The sequence below is a fragment of the Cynocephalus volans genome, chromosome 9, assembly GCF_027409185.1.
Source record: "Cynocephalus volans isolate mCynVol1 chromosome 9, mCynVol1.pri, whole genome shotgun sequence".
Classification (NCBI taxonomy): Eukaryota; Metazoa; Chordata; class Mammalia; order Dermoptera; family Cynocephalidae; genus Cynocephalus; species Cynocephalus volans.
In genome coordinates, this window is record NC_084468.1 from 74,714,668 (window position 1) to 74,738,922 (window position 24,255).

Here is a 24,255-nt window from a genome sequence, read left to right on the forward strand (position 1 = left end):
GGAGAACCTTTTCCTAGGATCCCTCTATGAGCTTCCCACGGAAATTTCCATATTCTTTGCCTCCTTGGTACAGATGAACTATCCATGCTCCTCTGTAAAGCCAACCCCAACATTTGTGCATTAGTTTCCATTTCCTGCTGCCTACTTAGCAGTGTTCCTCCAGCAATCTCTACTCTTTCCTGCACTCCAGTTTTCCCTGTTGGATCATTCCTATGTTGTTTTTTTCCCAGTCTTTAAGAAGCAAACAGAAAACAACACAAGAGAAAACTCCTTTGATCCAGCTTCCTTCTCTTGTAATACCCCGCACATTCATAGTGAGAAAAATGCTAATCAAAACTGCAGTGGGATTTTTTTTCTCACTTTTCAGATTGGCAAAAATCCCTATCTTCATAACACATTCTATGGGCAAGGCTTGTGGAGAAACTCTTATATGTTGCTGATAGAAGTGGAAAATGATACTTCTACGTAGGAGAAGCTGACAATATGTATCAAAACTACAGATCATTTACCTTTTTATCCATAATCTAAGAGAATCAGTCCAAGAGAAATACCAGCATATTCAAAATGACATTCCACAAAGCTGTTTGCTGCATCAATATTTGCATTAGCAAAAGTTTGGAAAAATCTTAATTGCCCATTAATGACAAAATAGTTAAATAAACAATGCTACAACCACATAATGTAAGTCTGTGCAGCCGTTAAAAAAGATATGATCTTCAAGCACTGATATGAAAATATCTTTATTGATAAATTTAAAATGCAAATTGCCTAGTAATTTTTAGTTTCTGACATTTTGTAGAAGGGGGAAATAAGAATATATATTCATATTTGTTTGAATTTGCATAATAAACTTTAAATAGAAGCTAACAAAAATAATTACTCATAGGGCTGAGCCCGTGGCGCACTCGGGAGAGTGCGGCGCTGGGAGCGCGGCGACGCTCGCGCCGCGGGTTCGGATCCTATATAGGAATGGCCAGTGCACTCACTGCCTGAGTGCCGGTCACGAAAAAGACAAAAAAAAAAAAAAAAAAAAGACAAAAAAAAAAAAATAATAATTACTCATAGATGATGGGCTGGGGAATTGGAAAAAAGTTTGTTCTCATAATATCCAGTCTTATTTTCTCTTTTAAGCTCTCACATACTTTTATGCAAATATGAAATGATTTTCTCAAATTGTGTGTTTTACTTTGGAACAAAAAGTTCTGAATATAGAGTACTTGCTAAGTTTTTTATTTTATTTTACCATAAAATGATTTTTTAAAAAATTCTATTTCTAGATCCATATTTATTCTCTTGGAATGACATTGTATTGGGGGGCTGATCATGAAGTGCCTCAGAGCCAAGTAAGTCAAGTTTCTACATTTGTCACACCTTTTGCATTTGTACGATTTCAAGCTTTTAAAAAAGTTTTTCCATGTATTTATGTGTGTTCTACAGCAAGCTGTCAGGCACACCAGGATTTATTTCTATGCTGTGCGTTCACTTGATGTCACACTTTCAGAATGAACTAATAATAAAGTACTGAAGAAATTATTTTTGAAATATTCTTAGAATTGTGGCAATCACTACTCAGGTTTCGACAATTCAGTCTGTGAGGTGGATCTGGCCTCTTCAAAAATTATAGCAAAAGAAATGAGCGTATACTTTATTTCTTCTAACTTAAAGATTGATAAGAGGGATTGTAAATGTTTTTGAAGAATGATTTTTGTACCAAAAGTGATACCTTTTTTTGATGCAAAACTGTAAGAATTGTAGCTCTATGTCTCAGAGTATAATATGAAAGAACTTCATTAGCTTTTTTTCTCTCAGCACTTTGGAATCATACTTCATTACCCCTGCAACAGCAGACACAGATATTAAATTAACACTTTCTGAAGTATTGGGCTCTAATGACCATTGGTCTGCTTCTAGTCTTTATTTTCTAAAATCATTCTGATTCCTGAAGACCCAATACAAACATAGTAGTAAATAGTAATTGAAAATTTTAAAATAGCTATATTTCATCAAAGTGAAGATGCAACATAGAATTAGACTTAATTTTAGGCATTTAGAAATCAGAAACAAAAATAACTAGGTGTGTTTTTTCTTATTCTGTATAAGAAGTAATAAGCATTTTAGGATTTTATTCTGAAATTCAAACATCTTAAGATTCGTAAAAGATGAATGATATTCTGTAACTTCATTAAGTTTCATTTTACATCTTGAAAAATACTGTATATTTTCCTTCTGTCCTCCGTTTCAATTATGTAAATATAAATGAGAGAGTTAAATTATTACTGGAAATATTGGTGTCATATATTATGCAACCTAATTTACATATAAAATGTGATCATAGTCTGTAATTAACACTTTATAGTCTTTTCTGATAACTGGATATACAGTTTATATCAATAATATATAAATTAGAGAGGAAATGTAAACTTTTACATAAAAAACAATCATTTTAGAAATATTTAATATCAATTTTAAAGTATTTATTAAGAGCCTACATTGTGTCAGACACTGTCCTAGGCATTAGGACTTCAGTAATCCATGCCTGTGGAGTCTAATGGAAGGTACAGACAGCTAAATACCCAATTACAACGTGATGCGATGAATGATACATTAGGGAAAATGGAGGGTGCTATGGAAAAACAGAGTTGGGCTTCTGACTAGTCTTGGAGGGTTGGAACTGGTTTCTTAAAAGACATGGCATCTAAGCTGACATCTAAAGGATAAAATAATATTGAAATGAAGAAGTGGAGGGGCCATAGGGAAAGCATTTGTTTAGAACAAAGTGGATGTAACAATTTAAACTCCCATCAGCAATGGATGACAATTCCGGTTGCTCTACTGCTTACTAATAGTTTATATTATTTTTATTTCTAACCATTTTATTGGGTGTGTAGTGGCTTCTTGTTGTGGTTTTTATTTGTATTTTTTAGTGAATAATGATGTTGTTCACCCTTTCATATGCTTATTGGCCATTCGGTTAAATTATAAATTATAAATTATGTTAACTAATAAAAACACTCACATTCTGCCTTCTCTGTTTCACCAGCATAATGGGATTTAATTTAATTTAATAATTTTAATAAATTTAATAAGTATAATAATTTTAATAATTTAAATGATCTTGAGTCATTACAATATTTGAAATCTCCTTTAAGTTATCATGGGAGTATCTAATTATATTTATACATACTGAATGTATTACATTTTATTGAATATTGAGGTATAGTTTATTCCCCCCAAATGGTGTATATATAGAAACTGTTTATCAAAATACTTGAATAACAAAAATGTTTACCTTCTCTATCATCCAAAACAAAAATCCCACAGTTTTTCTATAATACTTCTTGTTTGGGAAGGCATAAGTTAATCATCTTTTGCTAATAATTTTTTCAGAACCATAAAAAGGTAAAAAACAGTAGGATATATATGCTAATAGAGAAGGAATTCATTTCCTCCAAGTATTTGAAGTTTGTTTAGTATGGTTTCTGTGATTCCTAGAATGGTTTATCTCATATTAGAAAGATTTACCCTCATTTATTAAAATGGTTTTTCCATTTTATATATATCTTCCTTTATGTTTAGCCTATCAAGCTTGGAGATCATCTCAACAGCATATTGCTTGGAATGTGTGAGGATGTTATTTACGCTCGGGTTTCTGTTCGGACTGTCCTGGATGCTTGCAGTGCCCACATTAGGAACAGCAATTGTGCACCTTCATTTTCCTACGTGAAACAGTTGGTAAAACTGGTTCTAGGAAATGTTTCTGGGGTAAGCTACAGTTCTGATTGGTAAATTTAGTCATATCTTAAAATTTAATAGCATATTATAAGATTTTCCTTAAAGATACCATGTAGGTAGCATTTTCTCAATCAACACTAGAAATGAGAAAGTGAATTTCTTGTGCTAATGTAAATTGTTTTGAACAGTATGTAACACTTAGAAGCCCTTTGCAATAAGTCTCCTAGAATTTATGAGTTAGTCTTTTTTTAGAACTTAATTCCAGAAAATATGGAATCATAGCATGTTTGAGCTAGAAATGTCTGTTCTTGCCTCTTTCTTAGATCTTTTCCTAAGGTGCTTTTAGCAAATGGTTCTATTTTCACCTAGGGAAAAATTCATTAAAATGCAAAACATGTTTTAGAAATATTTAAATGCATTTTCTGTTGCTTTATACCTCTTTCTTGGCCACTCATTTGTCTGGTTCTCCTGAGTATTCCCTAAATCTTTCCCATCTTCTCTGGACACTGGTACCTGGTGTGTAGGGGCTACTCATGCTGCATCCCTGCCACACTGCCCCAAGACCTGGACTCTTCCATTTTTTTCTCTTGTCTTGGGTATGAAGAATCCCAAGAATAACAAATGCTATATCTGATAGTCCCACCTCTGCTCTGCATTTCTTATACTGTATTCTTTTTTTTTTTTTTTTAAATTTTATTTTGTCGATATACATTGTGGCTGATTATTGCTCCCCATCACCAAAACCTCCCTCCCTTCTCCCTCCCCCCCTCTCCCCCAACAATGTCCTTTCTGTTTGCTTGTCGTATCAACTTCGAGTAATTGTGGTTGTTATATCTTCTTCCCCTGCCCCCCCGGGTTTTTTTTTTTTTTGTGTGTGTGTGTGTGTGTGTGTGTGTGTGTGTGTGTGTGTGTGTGTGTGTGTGTGTGTGTGTGAATTTATATATTATCTTATACTGTATTCTATCCTGTTTGCCCTAGTTTGGATACTGCTTGGTTTTTGATATCTAATCTGGATCTATACTTTATCTGCTCTTACTCTTTAGGGTTTGGTCCCTGAGTAGAAACTCTCCTTTGTGCGGCTTACAAATTTGCCACTGTCACATTGAGTTCTTGATGGCTTCCTCTTAATTCCTCATTTGTAGGGGTTTAGTTCTCCCTTCTTAACCAAGATGTTGTATGGCTTCCAGAAGTATATCCCAGTTCCACTTTGCCAGTTGATAAGAAACAAGCTAGGAGATCTTCTAGATCTCTGCATGTGATTTTTTTTTTTTTTTTGAACAAAAGTAAAGTTACTAAAATTCTATGAAAGCTCTATCCAGACCAGTTTCCCACATTATATCCAGTACATTTTTGTTTTAGAAATTCCTCTCTGATCAAATAAGTTTGAGAAAAAAACTAAAGGAAATTGAATGTATTTTCATTGCAGAACTTCTCAGAGCTTTTAAAACAATAGATTCTATTACTAACCTTCAAGTGGGATAGGCATATAAATGAAACATTTCCCAAACTTATTTGGTCAGAGGTCTTTTTTCACAGATCTTCTCATAACACTAATATTATATAAAATATAAAAAACTTTTTTATCTGTCTTTGCTTGAAGAAATATTCATCTATAGAAATTCTATTATCTCTCCAATAATTGCCCATATTAATGAAAGGTTGCCATCCCGTTAAGGTTTAGCATTTAGTTCAGTTTATTATAATAAATGTTTATTGCTCATCTATGTGTGAAACCTGTGCTAGAGACTGCAGAAGATACAAATTTGAATGAAATATTTGATCTAGGAGCTCTTATCTAAAGTTCTATAACCATTTGCTTAATTATAAGATGCAAAGAAGACGACGAAAAATAACATAGTAAAAATTTTAAAATCTATGGGAGTTTGAGGAGAAAGGATACAAGCTCTGACTGAGTTGAAAAATAGCACTTTGAACCAGATCCTGTAGGCTAGATAGGTAAAAAGAGTAATCTCAGCAGATGTAAGTGAACCTGGATAAATGCCATAAAATGGGGGAGAGAGCAGGATATGTTTGGGAAACTGTAATCAGCCTGGCATGGGGTGTGTTGTGGGGTGGTTTTGCGCAAGAGGTTAAAAGGGTCATTAGAATCAACAAGTAGAAAGCCTGACTTTACAAAAGCAAATTTTTGCTAATTATAATAACGCTCCCCCCACATTTCCATTGCTCTTCCTATTCTCCTGGATCATCGGGCTGAAGTACTCCAACAGCTACCTTTTTTAAAGTGTTTACTTAGTTCCAGGCACTGTGCTAAGTGATTTATGTACATTATTACATGTACTCATCGTAACAATCCCAGTTTAAAAGAGATAGTTTTATGCTCACTTTACAGATGATGAAACTAAGTCTAGCCTATGGCCACACAAATGGTAAATGACAAGAGACACCACTGGGACTTGGGTCTCTCTGCCCCCAAAGCCTATGCTTTTAGCCATTATGCTCCTCTGAAGCTGTTGTTGCCTCCAGTAGCTGACAGAATGAGGTAGTCTTCTAGTAGTGTGAAATTTATTCTAAGTGACCATGATTCTTACTCAATTAAAATTAATTACCATAGAGTAAAAGTCAGCAGGCCAGCTTACTTGTCCTGGTTCTTCCACTGATTTAATGTTATATTTTGACCTCAACTTTACTTATCTATAAAATAGGAATAATAGTACATACTACCCACCCATTTTACTGAACAGTTGTGAAGATAATTATTTTAAAATGGATGAGCCGCTTTAAGGTCCTTAGAAGTTTCTTTGTCTATAATATGGGAATAATAATAATATCTACTAAATGAGGTTGTTTTGACAATTAAATAACATAAAGAATGTAAAGCACTTAAGGCAGTGCCTCACATATAGTAACTTCAATAAATGGTAGCTATTATCAATAGTAGCTTCAATGCAAAGATTCCCAAAAATGCAGGATGTTCACTATTTTTTTCAGTCACAGACAGTACAGTGTAGTCTGGACTAACATCTGTGCAATTCAAATGATAACATTTCAGAAATTTCTCCATTTAAGTCTTATAGGTAGGAAACATAATGCTTGAGCCTTGAATAGACTACCTTAGATAGTTTTTAATCCATACTCAAAAAAGTTTCACTGATGGAGGAATATTAAAACGTGTGTGTGTGTGTGCGTGCATGCGCGTGTGTGTGTGTAAATAAACAAACATGTATGCCTGTTCTTGGTGCCAGATTTAAGTAATTTCTCTCCACCATTTTCTCTCCTTTCATTTATATCCTGACATTTCTACTCTAATTAGTCATCTGAATAAACCAGTGTTCTGTCTAACTTTTCATCGCTTATAATGTGGAGTTTGACCTAATTAGACATACTTTATTTTAAGCAAATACTCTTGATTAAGCTACTAATGTTTAGGAATACTTAAATATTTTGTTGTAAAAGAGACTCAAAAGAGCATTGATTTAAATTTAATTATCATCCCCCGATGTATCCATTTAAGGACTCAACATTGCTCAAATGTAATATCTGGCAGGCAAAATCTATAAAATTATTTCTGAAAATAATTTAGATAAGTACTCTCAATGCGTAGTTGCAATCAGGAGAAAGCCTTATTTTACCAGAATTAATGTGGCTTTTAAGTTATAATCTAACTTGAAAGATAAAAGTAGTTATCAGTTGGGAAAAAAAGAATACTCCAAGTTGATTGCTTTCAAATGAAACTCATTTTAACTCCTTTGATCTGGCTGTTTGTGTTCCTTAGTTAGCTGATTAATCTTTGGTAACTATTTCTTGCCTTTTTAATTTCCTGAAAATGAGTTGGCCAATACTGGGATATGTAAATCTGATTCAAGAAATACAAATTATTGTACAAATACAATAGGACATAGATTCACTTTACTTAATGCTGTACCCTCCAAAAATTGTCTAAGTGGAGTCATTCTGTAGACAATACTGTAAAAACAAAAGGTAGATTGTTTTGTCAAACTTGATTTTTGATTGCTTGTATACAGATGGATCATCAATTTTCCTGTAACAGTGAACAAAAGTCTGATCGAAGCCAGGCTATTCGAGACCGATTGAGAGGAAAAGGATTACCAACAGGTAAGAGTATATTAATAAGAGATTTCCAGGCTTTTACCTTATTCCATTGTTTTCTTTATGAAATTATGTTTACCTGGCTTGGAAATCTGATCATTGTGACTATGATTAGAACATTAGCATGCAAAAAGTAGGCAGGGAACAGACAGGAACACTAACTACATTAACAAACAAATCCATTAAAGTTGTGCAGAAATGTTATTAGAAGTCAGGACTCCCACAATAAATTATTTCCCTTTCTCTTATTATATCAGTAATATCATCATTTATTGACTTTATCATGGTATTTTATATTAAAAATACATTTTATTCCATTTTTTTATTGTGGTAAAGCATATATAACGTAAGGACTGCCATTTTAAGCATTCTTTAACATACAATTGCATGGAGTTACTTACATTCGCAATGCTGTGCAACCTCTACCTCTACCTGTTTCCAAAACTTGTTCATCATAAAAATACATTTTAAAGCATGACCAAATAAACATATATTTGTTTAAGAACATAAGTACTACTGGAAAAAAGTTTCAGAAAACAACATTATTCTTACTGCACTCTGAGATTTTCTATTCTATTTATGTTTTTTAATGCTAGTCACTCACTAAAATGGTTTCGTGACTGACTAATTTAATGACTTGCACTATTTAAATACCGCATTAGGTTATATGATGCTTAGTAAATAAAAACTAGGGATGTCAGCACCACGCTCTCCCAGTGAGCTAACTAGCCATCCCTGTATGGAATCCGAACCCAGGGCCTTGGTGTTACCAACACCACACTCTCCCGAGTGAGCCACGGGCTGGTCCCATGGCTCACTCGGGAGAGTGTGGCGCTGGGAGCACCGAGGCCGTGGGTTCAGATCCTATATAGGGATGGCCAGTGAGCTCACTGGCTTGAGCGTGGTGCTGACCACACCGTGCTGAGGGTTGCAATCCCCTTACCGGTCAGAAAAAAAAAAAAAAAAAAGGGATGAATGGTGCTTTTGGTATTTGCCATTAGCATTATATAGTTATGGGTCCTATGATAATTATTAAATTGATTTTTTTTAAATCAATGAGTGAAAATTCCAAACACTTAAAATAACAGTAGGAAAAATAAATTTTTACTTGACAATTTATTTTTCAGTGTTAAGTTTCAGGCTTGGCTTTATAAAAGGAACTTTAGATTTTCCTGATTATCTTTGTTCTTTTACTTCTCATCAAGAAATACTAAGAATCATGATAATCTAAACATTAACATAAATATTTTGTGGGTGAAATACTGTATTGTCTTAGATTTTAGCTCTAGCAAGAAGTAAGTGTAAAGATTGCTTAAATATATTCTAATAAAACATTCTAATTGATAATAGTCTAAAAAAATAGATTTAAAAGTTAAGATGCTTAATTTTTAATTTAATCAGGCAGAGCACATCTGTCTTATTTTAAAACCTATGAGAAACTCTGATTGTGAAAACTAAATATAGACACTTGATTATCCAGACCAAGTGTTTTGCAGAATTCAGAACTTTCACATCTGAGAGGGAAGAATGTGCCGTAAGCAAGTGTACTGCTTATCTTGAGATTTCTAATGGAGTGATTCTGTAATGGTGCAGTTAGCTAAGTGTCTGTTTTGGTGCTTCCATTTTACTAACTGTGAATAAGGACTATTTTACTGAAAAGGCATTTTAGCTTTCATATCATAAATATATGTTATTAGTTTAATGTGGGTCAAAAAAACACAAGGGAGACTGTTTAACTTACTTTTTGCAATGCTTTGATGGCAATTAAAAGGTATTTTTAATCCTTTCTGGCAAGTGTTTTTTTACTATACTTATATCGCCGTATGTATAGACACACCTTTTTTGTAGGTAAAAGTCTGTTTCCCTTTTTGCTATACTAGGATTTGAGATAGGGTATAGTGTGAACCTATATTAGTTTTAATTAATAATTAAAATTAATCATTATTAATTTTATTAATTAATAATTAATCAATTTTTAGGAACAATTTATGTTTTATTCTAAGAATAAAAAGTATTCAATATATGTGAATTTACCATTCTATTCCCTATCCATCATGGGTCTATGGAAAAGAAAAAAAACCATTCCTGCCATACTTAGTTTATCAAATTTTAAAGATTACCAAATGTGAACATAGTTTAGATTATATTACTTTCAAAGTAAATCTTTTTTTTTTTCCTCAGCTGGCTGGTATGGGGATCCAAACCCGTGCCCTTCATGTTATAAGGCCGTGCTCTGAACAACTGAGCTAACCAGCGAGCTCTATTATATTACTTCCAATGATTCAGAATCTTAATGTTACAGACATTGTTACATAGTATTTTAGGGGCAGCAATTAGAGATTGAATTGAATCTACCTACTCTATAACATACCTTAAATAGCTGTTATTTACTTGTCATCTACATATATACATATATTTTTAAAAGACATTTACAAAAGTTAAGCTTTCTGGATATATAGATGTTAGTGATAGGGAAAATGTACTAGTATGTTAAATACATTCATTTTTGTAGGTGTTCAATGAATATTTGTTGATTGGGTATGAGAAAAGGTTTTTTTAAAATATTTGATTTTGAAATGTAATATAGTCATATAAATGTAATATAATATATTTGTAATGTAATTCTTTAATAGTTTCATAAAGAAATATGTGAGACTATGATTTATTTAGCCTATTTTAAACATTAAATCGTATGAAAAGGAAACAAAATTAAACTATAGTTACTATCTTGGCTCATATTATTAGACCATTTTCTTATTATAACAATAAAAACATCAGAAGTTTATTTTTTTTTTTAACTTATTTTTTTTTTAAAACATCAGAAGTTTAAAGCCAAATTTTTTGTTGTTGTTGTTGTTGTTGTTGTTGTTTCGTGACCGGCACTCAGCCAGTGAGTGCACCGGTCAGTCCTATATAGGATCCGAACCCGCGGCGGGAGCGTCGCCGCGCTCCCAGCGCAGCACTCTACCAAGTGCGCCACGGGCTCGGCCCTAAAGCCAAATTTTAATGCCTTTTATTTGACTTTGTTTTTATAATGCTAATAGTATTTAGTATTATTATCTAATAGCTCTTTAGAATTCTTATGATTCTTAGATTCTTAGGACTGTCCAAATGCATATAATGAAGAACCGACTGTAATAATTCTACAAAATTAACAGAGAAATCCTTAAATAGACTTTTGATTTTATTCTTTAACAGTTGTATTGGAAATAAAATTTCCCCCAAATCTAAATTAAGAGAATCTGCAAGGAATTATAATTAGTCACTCAGGATAAACCAAATTTTATTTTTGTTTGTATTTTAGGATAGAATTAGAGGGCCTTATACTTAAACAATAGATTTGCATGAATCAAGTATAATGGAAGAGATTCTTCAGACTTTCTTAGCCATTACTTTCATTAATAGTATCGCATAGGTACTCTTTTAATTTTAACAATTTATCAAACCTCATTTCAAGGACAGAATCAATATAAATATACTAATTATGCTCACTACCAGGCAGAAGCAATTAGCAGCTAATAGCCAATGGCATACATTAATTTTAAAAGTTTAAGATTGAAAAAGAAAAATTATCTCTTGAAGAAGAAATATTCTTTTTAGGCAGTGCCAGTTCTTAACAGTCAGTGGTCACTTGCAGCAAAGCAACACTGTCATACCACATTAGTAGTAAAGCATTCTCTTGAATATGCGCCAACCTAAAACCTTTATGTAGTGATAGCTTTAGTTTATTAGGCTCCTGACCAGTCTTCAATAAAGAAAATGCCAAAATGGGCAGTGAGATGCAGAATTAGATGAAAGGAAGTAAGCAATTTTAGGGATAATGCCTTGTATCTGGTGATTTAAATGTTCAACTAAAATTTAATAAACCTTTTCATCTATAAGTAAATGACATTAAAAGATCTCTTCTTCTATCTTACCTCTGAGATCTATCACAGAAGCTATAAGACCTAAACTAGTGGGCTGTCTGCCCCCACTTTGTTACTTAAAACTGCCCATGATGATAGAATGGCTTCACTAAGCAGAAAAAAATCAAACATTTCCTGCCAAGCTTAAAGTGGAAACCTACACCATGATCAGATCAGCATGATAGTGCTTCAGACTTTGAGTGTATTGATAATATCATGTTTCCTTTTTTATGTACTGAACACATTTGTGAGGACACATGGGGAATCGGGGAGCCTCTTTTAACATTGAAATGTCATTTTGCAGTTAACTTCTAAAAGATGCTGTGAATTTTTGAGTCTGTATGTGAGGGGAAAGGTGTATGATGATATCCAGTTAAGGATAATATTAAATCATATATAACAAAAATAGTTAAAACACTATGTACTTTACAAGGAGGATTTTTTTTCAATTTAAAATAAATGTGTTCTATTACAAAGACTTGTTATGTTCTTAAAATCCTTTATTTGTAGTTCTTCACAGTATACTTATTGTTCCCCATTTATTTTTCAGCAAGCTATGCTTTCTACAAAAGGAAAATGTTTATGGTTTCATTTTAAATTTGATGCTTATAATTGTATGTAATCTGATGTTGTCTGTAAACTCTCTCTGAACTCAGAGCTTCCCCAAGAGATGGAAAATTAGAGTCACCATTTAACCTATTTTGAACAATGTGATACTTTTTATTATAGAATAAATCTAAAATTTCTATGGAAGATCTTCTGATCTGTGCTTTTGTCTCCCCTCGGTAGATAACTATATGCTTATGAAAATAAAGGAGAAATAGAAAAGAGAGGCAAAATTTAGAATTTTATGTTGCCTTTGTTCAGAAGAGCTCATAGTAGTTCATATGGGTTAGTTCATTTTCCTGTCATCTCTAAGAAGGAGGCATAATAACTTATATCCATATTTTTGTAGATGAAGGAAATAAGAAACATGGAAATTAAGTGGCTTTCCCAAGCTCATGGATTGAATGGAAAGCTAGGATTAAAATCCAGGTCTGTTGACAATAATCTTTCCAGTAGATTATGCTACCTAAATTGGTTTTTAAAAGGTTTCAAAAAGTTGTGTAATCAATCCATTCTACACGCATTCTTTTGGATCTATTTTATCAAGAACTGGAAAAACACAAAAACAAGCAAGACATGGTTTTTATGTTATTCATTTGGGAGTGGTGACAGATATATAAACAATGGATAATTTTAATGTAGCGAGGTAAGTGCCCTAATAGAGGTCCAGCATATTCTGTGAGTGTAGTGGAAGGAGAAAGTAACTCTGTTAGGATGGGGAAATATTAAGGAATGTTCCACCTGAAATAGTTTGAGTAGCTTCAATGGCATTGCTTTCAGAAAAAGCCTTAGCTCAATTTCCTGTGATCACAATGCACAGTGACACAGCTGTCAGATGTACAGTCATAAACCACAAAACATTTCAGTTAGCTACAGACCACATTACCAGAGCGGACCCATAGGATTATAATGGCCATGCCATATAGCCTAGGTGTGTAGTAGGCTATACCATCTAGTTTTGTGTAAGTACACTCTGACACACAGTGATGAAACCACCTAATAATGCACTTCTCAGAACATATGCCCTTATGTATGACTTTACATAATTAATGATTTTAATAATGATTTTAATAGTGTTTATCACCAATTAGGTAAAATAATTGTAATAGCCTGGACCCATGTTTAGAAAGATTAGAAAAGCAGATGAAGAAGTTACATGTTATCTCGTCTCAAATACAATTACTAATTGCTACTAGAGCTGACAACAATACATGATCTTCACTGGTGTGGCAGACAAACATCCAACAAATAGGAGCCTAAAATTCCGTGATCCTCCTCATTCATATGGCCAGATTCTATATTTGTACTGTCATTTTGAGTTCCTAGATTAATTTTTCCCAAATGCTTTAGCAGCATAAAACAACTATGAGGCTATATTATACCATCATTTTCTTTGGTAAGATTTGTAATTGTCAGAACCGAATTATTATTTTAAAATATTACAAATTTTATTCTACATAAAGAAACCTCTTTTGCAGAAGATAAAATTTATATCAACTTGTAAAGTATAAATCAGGCAATTATATATCCATTGTGTAGTTGAAGATTGTGAGCATCACTACATGACAAAATGCAATGAGGCGCCTGCCAGTTAGGAATATTTAATTTAAGAATGATGTGTTTTTACCAGCCAAAAGTCCACCTTTGTGCCATGCACTTGTGTACCTACCTAAAGATGTGTCTCCTTTTTCCTCCAAAAAGCAAACAAAAGTAGTCCTAGGCTGATAGATCAACTGGAGAAACCACTTAGCTCAAAGCGTCTTTTTCCTACAACTTCCTTTTTCTTCTTTCATCCACACTCAGTTTCATTCTTTAATGCTTTGTGGTTCATAGCTCTTAAAATTTTACTGTAGACCACCTCTGACATGTATACACATATTACTTTGAATCTTATTTCACACTTTCTCAACTTTTTGACCAATTTCCTCAGGAGTATTACTACTCTTTCCAGCCTTCTTTCTTTCTAGCTCCCTTTTCTATTTCACCATCCCTTTCTTGGTCCTATTAGCCACCAGAACAAACCTTAATTATAACTCAAAATTATAAGCAACCATCATGAGATTTTTTAAGTTAGCTATTATAGTGTGATTTCCCAACTTACACAGCAAATTGAGCCACAGTTAAATCTGACACATGTTGTAGAAACAAAGTAGAAAGTTAGTACGAATTTTAAATTAATTATTTTCATTTTAATTTTGTACTAACTTACAAAATTTAAAATAATAACTTCTTGGACCTTTAATAAATATGGACTTAAATATTTTTATATCTAATCAATTTGCACCGAGACAATAAAAACCCAGCATTTACTAACCAGTAGTTATCTAAAAGCCACCTAATTAGCAATTAGTTTTAGGCCTCATATGGTTAGTTACAAGGCATGACCCTTTAAAGATACCATGACCCATTAATATATTGTTAGTAAACACTAAAGACCTGAAAGAGAATGGTAAATTTACCTGTTATAAGTGCAGTAGACTCATGATACATTTGGAAAGTGATCTATTTACATTACAATGAAGTCAGGGTAGATTTCTTTGAAGAAGTCATATTTTAAAATAAAATTATAGGATGAGAAGCAACTAATCATGAGAAAGGTCTGAAGTAGAGCATTCAGGGTAGAAGAAAAGTTTGTACAAAGGCTGTGATGTATAAGAGAGTTTAACAGAGAAAAACACATGGCCTGGGTGGAATAAAGGAAGTAGAGAGGTTAAAAAGGATTCAAGTGGCACACCAAAAAGGAGTTTAGATTTTATATAAAGTGCAGTAGTATGCCTTTAAGACTTATTACAGGGTAGTGGCATTGTGGAATTTACATTTTTAGGAAGATAATTCTGGCTGGTGAGTGGAGGATAGTTGGATGAGAAAAGTGGAAGCAGAGCGGCCTATCTAGAGGCTACTGCAACAATCTAGTCAAACGATAATGTTAATTGGGGATAGGGTGATGGCAGTGGAATTGGAAATAATCACCTAAAGTAAGATATCTTCGAGAATTTACATAGCCTGTACTTATTGATGGATTTGATATGGGAACTAGGAATATGAAGGATTTGAGGATGGTGCCTATAAATATGGTTTTGAGCAATCATTTGGAAAATGGTAGTTCTTATTGTAATAGGAAAAACAGGGAGATTGGAAAGTTCTGGATGTGGGACACTAAAAGCCAATTTTAACCACATTTGGTTTGAGATGTTTTTCTGAGATATACTATTAGAAGTTCCGATTATATAAGATTGGAGCTCCCAGAAGAGATCAGTGTTAAGAATATAAATTTGGGAGTTGTCAGGGGTATAGATAATATTTAACGCCTTGTTAATAGATGAAGTTACATAAGGAAAAAGTGAAAAAAGATGGAATTCTAAAACTGATACCTGAGGAAATTCAACATTTGGATACTCAGTAGAGGAGGAAGAAAAAACAAAGACTAAGAATGAGCAGCCTGAGAGATAGGAGGAAGGCTTGGAAAGAGGAAAGTGATTCAGTAGGGGATGGTCATCAGTGTTTGTTGTTGCTGATAAGTAAGATATGGATACAAAGTATCCGTTAGATTTGGAAACATGGAGATCATTGATGATCCATAATGAGGGTTGCCAGGGTGTGGAGTAATTGGACTCTGACTAAGGAGGGTAGAATAATGAACAGGAAGTAAAATTGGAGATGACAGTAGCTAGAGGAAAATGTGGTAATGGGGGGAGGGGTTGTTTGTCTTGGTTTGATCATGGGAGATATTAGATTACGTTCATATGCTAAAGGGAATACTCAATAGAAAGGGGGAATAATCAATATATAAGCAGATGGCAGAGAAGTTAACCAAAAAAGTAAAGTCTTTGATAAAGTAAAAGGAGGGGGAAATCCAGAGTACAAACTGGGGATTGACCTTCAACTGGTAGGAAATGTCACCTTTTGAGGAAACGGGAAAGATCTGTAGACACAGGAGGATGTGTAGAATTAGTCATGGAAAAATGAAAGAGCTCTCCTTTGACAGCTTCTATTTTCTTGGAATATGGGACAAGATGATTAGCTAAAAGAGAGTAGGGAGTTAAGGTGAGAAATTTGTAGGAGGAAAAGTGAGTAAAACAGTCATTGCAGAAAGTGAGTGAACTAATTATTAACACATGGTGTTGAGTGTCCAAAGTGGTTGACCGTGAATTTATAGTGTTGCCAAAATACCCACTTGTTTGATTTTTTTTCCCAATTTTTGACTACTTGTTCGTAGTCAAAATAGTAAGAAGGCAGATGGTTGAGTTTATCTTACTTTTTATCTAATGTAGTCGGTCAGTTTTCAAGAATATCTTTGTTCTCCATTCAATAAGATTTTAAATTAATGAGTTCCAAAATATACTTTGCTCAAGAATGTAACTTACCCCTAAAATACTGTAACACAATTTATCAGTTTTCAAATTATTTTAGATTAGAAGCTTGAGTCTGTAACAATCTATGTCTGGATGTGGTGTGCTATATTTCTCAGTGTTCTTTAAATGCCATGCCCCAAAGATAGATGTTATCCTTATTTGCACTTACATAGATCCATGATCAGAGGAAGATGAGGTGCAAAAAAAGCACAATGTTTAAATCTTATCCTCAAATAAGCAATTATTTCTTTTCATTCTGTAATGAATTCAGTTTTCTAAGATCTTTAAGGTAAAATTTGTGGTCAGGAAATTAAATCTTTTTTTTCATCTTAACTGTAAGTCATCACTAATTAAATCTTTATCATTGTTAATCTGAAGAGGCAGCTGACATCTTCAAATGAATTAATAAGCCATTTATTATTACTAGGAAGATTTTAGTTATTTTATGCTATATAGCAGGTAGATTATCAAACAGAAATCACAGAGGGTAGCACAGGAAATCTTCAGTGTTTACAGGCTATTGAATTAGTAACTATAAAGTATTTTTCTACATTTTTTTCAATACTAGACATATATATGATTTTTTTTGTTGAATATGAATTCACAAAATTAATTTCTGGATGGACATTTTTGGTCTGCCTCAAAGCATTTATAAACTGCTACCTTAAAAAAAATAGAAGGGCTTACTAGTTTAAACTACATCAAGGACTAAAGAATAAATAAGAATTGGTAGTTTAGTCTAATCAACAAATATTGATGCATTATGTCCTAGAGGAAAAAAACTATTTTAGTACATGATGGTCAGCAATGGAAAAATTAAGTTTTTTTTGTAATTTAAACATAATCAAGTGACCTGGATTTCAAACACAATAAAATTTCTGAAAACATATCTAATTATAATAAAACCATGATACTTAAGAATTCCAAATGCTATAATCTTATTTCCATCTAGAAGATAGCAAGAATTCATTGTTTCTTCTTTAAACATATTTATTTAAAAGACCAGAATATAGCCGGCCTTTATACTGAAGTAATATATGTTTGAGTTATACCATTAGATGTTAAAGGAGTACATTATACATTCTATTATTACCTCAAATCGTTTCATGGATAATTAATATTCTGCCAAACTGGATAACATCAGAAACTTTTATCTATTTTTTAAAACTAAATAATTTACCTATGATGAATATAAAATAATACCACTCAGAAAAGTAAGGTCAATATATTATAGATTTTATTAGATAAGAAACATTGGGCTATGAAAAGTTATGCAAACATAGCATCCCTTTTCTCTTCCACTATTACCATCAACACCATCCCATTTCATTTCTGATCTTCCATTTGGAGAATTTAGGAAATTGCCACCACTTTCATGGTCAGTAGTTGGTTACATTCCAGTTTATTTTCTAAAACTTCTGTGCATACATTATAGATTCTTATCATTCCAGGAAGAAGCTCTACTTCTGATGTACTAGACGTACACAAGTCTCCATTCTCTCATCAGACCTTTCTTAACAAAGGGCTTAGTAAATCTATGGGATTTCTGTCCATCAAAGACTCAAAAGATGAGGAAGATTATTTCAAGGACATTTCGTCCGATAATAATTCTGGACATGAAGATTCTGAAAACACCTGCTCCCCTCAGCAGTTCAAAACTAGTGGCCCAGAAAAAAAAGTTATCCCTGGCATTGATGTGCTTCCCAAGAAAAAGATCTGGGCTTCATCCACGGACCTGCTCTGTATAGCTGACAGAGACTTCTCTTCTGGAGATACTGGCAGATACCGACACTGTCACCCCGAGGCAGTAACAGTGCGGACTTCTACCACTCCTAGAAAAAAGGAGGCAAGATACTCAGATGGAAGCATAGCCTTGGATCTCTTTGGCCCTCAGAAAGTGGATCCAATATATCACACACGAGAATTGCCCACCTCTTCAGCAATATCAAGTGCTTTGGACCGGATCCGAGAGAGACAAAAGAAACTTCAGGTTCTGAGAGAAGCCATGAATGTAGAAGGTTAGTAATTTTGTGTGTTTGATAGAGAATTGAATTGAAATATTTAAAAATTTTGAAATAAAGAAGGGTTCTGAAACTATTCCACAAGTCTTATTTCCCCTGCCACAACTTTGTACCCAGATTAGTCTCTTCTTTGTCAATTTCTGTTCTCCCTTCCTCCAAAACCCTAATCAAAGTACACTGCATGTACAAAGTCATCCCTATGAAACATGCACAGTCCAGTCACTTTATAATCGCCCCCTATTTTGGGTAGGGTATTTTTAGACTGTAAGTTTCTCAAGGGCAGATGGCATGTTTTCTATTTGTTTTTAATCCTCCACAGCAACATCTGTCATGCATTATCTCATGGGAGGACAGTGAATGACTGGCTCATGGAAATAAGCAGCTTATCAAAATCAGCAATCTTAGGGAGGCGGAATAGCAGGGTGATGTAGAGTGTTTCCCAAACTACCTGCTTCAAAAAACAAATTTTAGGACACAACTCCAAGAGATTACAATTTGTTTGGTCTAGAATAAAGTTTTAAAATCACTATTTAGGCTAATAGATTTAGAACCAGACTTCCTAGGTTTGAATTAATTACACCATTTAGTAGCTATGTGATCTTTACTTCAGCAGTTGGGTTTGATCTCTCCACGTCTGAGTTACCTCAACTGTAAAATGAGATTGCCAGAAATAGAGTAATTAGGTAATGAATGTAAAGTGGTTAATCAAGTTATTACATTATTAGTGTGAGGAGCATAAAGTAATTTTATAAATGGTAAATTCTTATTATTCCAGAGTAAAGCTCTGTTTCAAAAACACCTGATTACACATAAAACTCAATATTTTAAATGTAATAAAATTATGTTCTAGACATACGTATAGAGGCTATTTTTAATATAAATAGATGCAAGAGAAAACAAATAAGAGAATTTTCAATCTAATTCTGTACATATTTTAAGATTAAAGTTTTATAACTGCCCTTGCCTCCTAGATAAACCCTGGGACATAGCTAATTAAAGGGAACTTTAAGGTGATTTTTAATTCAGAAAGAGTAGTGACATAATTAAGGGTCATATTCATTTTTAAGGTCATCATTTTAGTATAATATTTTTGATTCATAAATTGCCTTTGAAGTACAGACCTGTGCTGCATACTGGCGTTTTGGTCAAACATGGATTGCATATTCGCCAAGTGTTCCCTTAAGATTATAATGGAGCTGAAAATTTTCTATCACCTAGTGACATCATAGCTGTCATAAATGTTGTAGGACAATTTGTTTTGTTTATAAATATTTGTGTGTCCTAAGTATACAGTATTTATGAGGTCTGAAATAGTGTACAGTAATGTCCTAAGTCTTCACATTCACTCACTGTTCACTCACTGACTCACCCAGAGCAACTTCCAGTCCTGCAAGCTCCATTCATGGTAAGTGCCCTATACAGATGTACCATTTTTTATCTTTTAGACTGATTTTTACTGTGCCTTTTCTATTATTAGATAGATACACAGATACCTTCGTGTTACAATTTCCTACAGTATTCAGTACAGAAACATGCTGTACAGATTTGTAGCCTAGGAGCAATGAGCTGTACCATAAAGCCTAGGTGCGTATTAGGCTATACCATCTAGGTTTGTGTAAATACACTCTATGGTATTCGCACAACAAAATCACCTAACACCACATTTCTCAGAATGTTGTTAAGTGATGTGTGGCTGTGTTCTATTAAAAGTCTGTTGCTCTTACTTAAGTTTTAAACATAGTTCTGAAGCTGAATATACTCTCCAAGTTCTGCTTTACTTCTAGTAAAAGACGTTTTGCAATTTTTTTTTTTTTCAATTCAGGAATTTCAAATGAGTAAAGAATTCGCAATTATGGTGGAAATTACTGAATACTTAATTGATATTATGGGTTTGAATATAACATGCATTTTAAAAAACATCAGCCAATTTTATAAGATGGTTGTATATGATCTTCATCTGAAAACTTTCAAAGACAGAAAAATGAAATTTGTTTTGTGTGCAATTTCACTATTTAACTTCTGGAGTTGTGATAGCAAAGAGTAGGTACTTCCTATAGCCTAATAAAATAATCTCCCCTTTCAGAAGTTATATTTTATGTCTATTTAGTGTTGCACAACAGCTAACATATAACAATAATTTAGCCTGGCCTTCTTATGAGCATGCTCCAGTGGAGACATTTATGTAAAGAAATCTGGTCCATTGTGGGGGGGGGGGTGACTCTCAATGAATTAAGTAGTCTGAGGAAATTTTTTTTCACACTTGAATCTTGGTTTGAGAGTTAAACAGGAAAGAAACCAAACATGGAAATATATTTAATCTGTTAAATTATGCTATAATAGTCTGTTTAATATATTTTGTTTGAATACATGGTTTTTTAAATCATCTATAACAAAATATATTAGACTGCTGTAGCATATTGTTCTATTATCTTCTCAGGTAATATGTATGTGCATGTGTGTAAGTGTTAAAGAGCTCAAATAGACCAACTTGTTTCCAGATATGCTTATATGTCTGCAAAGATGATGTATAATCTTTGTAGTGTCTTATTTGTTCAAAAGGTAACTAGTTATAATACATCATTTCCAGATTTAGAAATTTTAGATGTTACCAGAGATACAAGCAAAGGAAAAGCTTTCTTTTTAGAAATAAAATATGCTTTGAATTGTTTGATACAGGATAGTTTCTATTCCAAAATCTTTGCTATGGAAGAGTTTTCAAAAGCATTTGTTATCACAAAGCATTTTTTCCCCAGAGGATATTTTACAACCAAGTTAAACAAACAAAAACCCTGAAAATGTTGGTTTATTATGAAAATACTTACACTACCTTAAGTAAACCTCCATTATTATATAGTAACTTACAAGTTACTATATAAATTAATGTTTGCTTTAGAATAAAAGCATAATTCAAAAGGAATGTTTGAGGTTTGGAACTCAAAAGCAATTCTTATTAGTTATTTATTTAATTGGGTAACTTGCTGGTTTTATGCTATACTGTCTTTTTCTAAAGATGAGGTAATTTATGTTATCTGTGCAAACAAAAGTGCAAATTGCTAATATGAAGATTCTAGCTAGTATACAAAGAAAAAAGAATAGCAAATAATATAAAATCCATTTATCTCACTTAATTCTCATGAAAAGTAATCTCCACATATCCTTTTTTATGTCTGATAAATCAAGCAGAACAGTGGATGTCACTAATGTACACATTTTATTATACTTGCTTTTTTCTTTTTAAATATTTTTGTTTTAAAACATTTTAAAGTAAGTGCTCTGTACAGTTTTTGTGATCTTTAAATTTAGCAATTACTAATGGGTTTCTGTAATTTTAGAATTAGAAGAGGTCTTAGAGTACATGTTATCTAAACATATTCTTGGGTTTGTGAAGATTTAATAACATACCCAGGATCACGTAACTAGTTAATGATAGAGTTTCCATCATTTGGGGGATTATAGGTTTCCATCATGGATTTTCAGAGTTCCAGTCTAAGGATTTCCCACTACATGTTACATCTAAATTTTTAAGAAAGCTGAGTCCAGTGTTCATTGAGCTCATATAATGCTCAGAAGAAAGGAAATTGCTAAATTTCTGTTTGTCCTTTTGGGTCTGCAAGGAGCGTCATTGAATTAATAGGAAACACCATTGCCTCCTTAAACCTAAGATGGACAGCCCTTTACTTAGCCCAAGGCCCCATCTTCTTGAGAGGAGGCTTCATTTAAATCACCTCCACAGCATTTGCTCAGCCAACAGCATCAACCAGCCAATTAGCACCGGGGAGGCCAGACCTTAAAATCATGGAGTTTGGAACTGGAAGGAATCTGGATATTAATTAAGCCAAGTAGCTCATTTTTCAGAGTCCCAGAAAAGTAGACTAGTTTGCCAAAGGGGACGTATAATTCATAACAGAGGTGTTTTTTGAATCCAATTCTCTTGAGCTCCTTTATAGGATTCTTTCTTCTACCCTCCTGATTTCAAGGAGAGACTAGATTCATTTCAGGTACCTTGTTGGGAAGACTTTTTTACTGCCTGGGAAGTGGGATGTTCAGCTAACCATGTAACAAGCCTCTTAAGTCTTTCCCTAATAAACTTATAAAATTTTAATACAGCAAAGCAAGATAATATTATAAAAGCAAAGCTAAAAATGAGGTACATTTGGTCCTTTCTTCAATAAACAGCACTGTAGAAGAGTTAAGATGGAGCTCTATTATGTTGCGTACTCTGTTGTGGTAGATACTGTTTTGGTAGGGCTCTACTATGACAGGATCTTTAAAGTGGTTAATCGTATAGCTGACAACATAAGGGAGTAAACAAAAAGTAGTTGGCATTGAGTGCTCTAATTTCCTTGGGAACAAAATGAGAAAGTTAGGAATAAAAAAGATTCCAAGAAAGAAATTGTAATAGAAGTTCGAAAATTATAAAATATAAGGTCATTACTATGGTTAGTAAGTTAACACTTCACCTTTCAGATAGTTCTCCACATACATTAAGCAGTAGGGAAGGGGCAGGAAGAAACATAACTTAAGTTTCTCTTGTGAAAACTAGTTTTAAAGTTTGATGTCACTTTTTTTTTTGCTTGACTCTTTTAATTTCACTTTTTTTCACCTCAGCATAGGACTGTCCTAATTCTACTTTTTCTTTCTTTCTTATTCCTAGTATTTTCTTTTCTACCTCTTTCTACTTCATCTCAAGATCTGAGTTGTCTGATTTCTAATAGGAGCATTCGACAAATGTCCCTGTCTGTCTTTCTTGTGACGTAATTACCATACACGCCCTTACCATTGCTCTGTGGGTTGGCAGTAGATTCCTGATTATGAGAGATTGACTTGGAACCAGTACTGTGAGTGTGGTATGAACAGTACTCCCACACCCTGGGTGGGGACCATGAATAGTATTTTGCTTCCAACAGTTGAAACTTCTCTGCATTCTGCACAATACTGGAAAATATGAGAAAGAATAAAAGTAATTTTTACAAAAGTGGCTATGGTTAAATGTTATTTATTTAATGAACTTTTAAAGCAGTCTACTTCATATCAAATTAAATACTGTTTCCTTCTTTCTAGTGCTGTGGCCTCTGGTCCTAACTTAGTTTTGCTGTCTTGTGATGGCCCTGTGAATACAGCTTTAAACTCTGTGTTGTGCAACTAGACTAGGTAAACACTCAAGTATGTGAGCCTGTTCTCATTATTAAGGCACCTTAATGTTTCATTTGAGAAGATTGAATTTAAATTCTACATATTATTACATTTAAGAAAAGCAAGGGAAAAAGTACAAGTAAACGTTTAAATAAAAGCAAGGGAATGATTTCATAAATGTTACAATTTTATGGAGAGAGATACATTTTTTCAAAACTTATCTTTCTTACATAAAATCCAAAACTAGTAAAGATGAACTGTTTCAATTTTTATTTCTTTACCTTATTTCACATACAGTAGCAAAAAGAAAAAGAAAAGATATGACTGGGTTGTTATTTAGGTTATTCCATGAGCCAAACTAAACAATTTTAATATTTAGTTTTTGTTTCATTTCTATCGGTTCCACAGAAGCAAAAAAGCAGGGATTTTATGTGATAT

General features: G+C 33.2%; 1 protein-coding gene across 4 annotated transcripts in view; it reads left to right on the forward strand.

Annotated features, from left to right (window-relative positions):
- PTPN13 (protein tyrosine phosphatase non-receptor type 13) overlaps positions 1-24,255 on the forward strand; it is a 143,401-nt gene that overhangs the window by 28,949 nt on the left and 90,197 nt on the right. For all 4 annotated transcript variants that reach the window (XM_063107629.1, XM_063107628.1, XM_063107630.1 and 1 more), the window contains exons 3-6: positions 1,278-1,343; positions 3,577-3,762; positions 7,716-7,806; positions 18,115-18,681. In XM_063107629.1, coding sequence (XP_062963699.1) covers positions 1,278-1,343; positions 3,577-3,762; positions 7,716-7,806; positions 18,115-18,681 — 910 coding nt within the window. The remainder of the gene's footprint in view (positions 1-1,277; positions 1,344-3,576; positions 3,763-7,715; positions 7,807-18,114; positions 18,682-24,255) is intronic.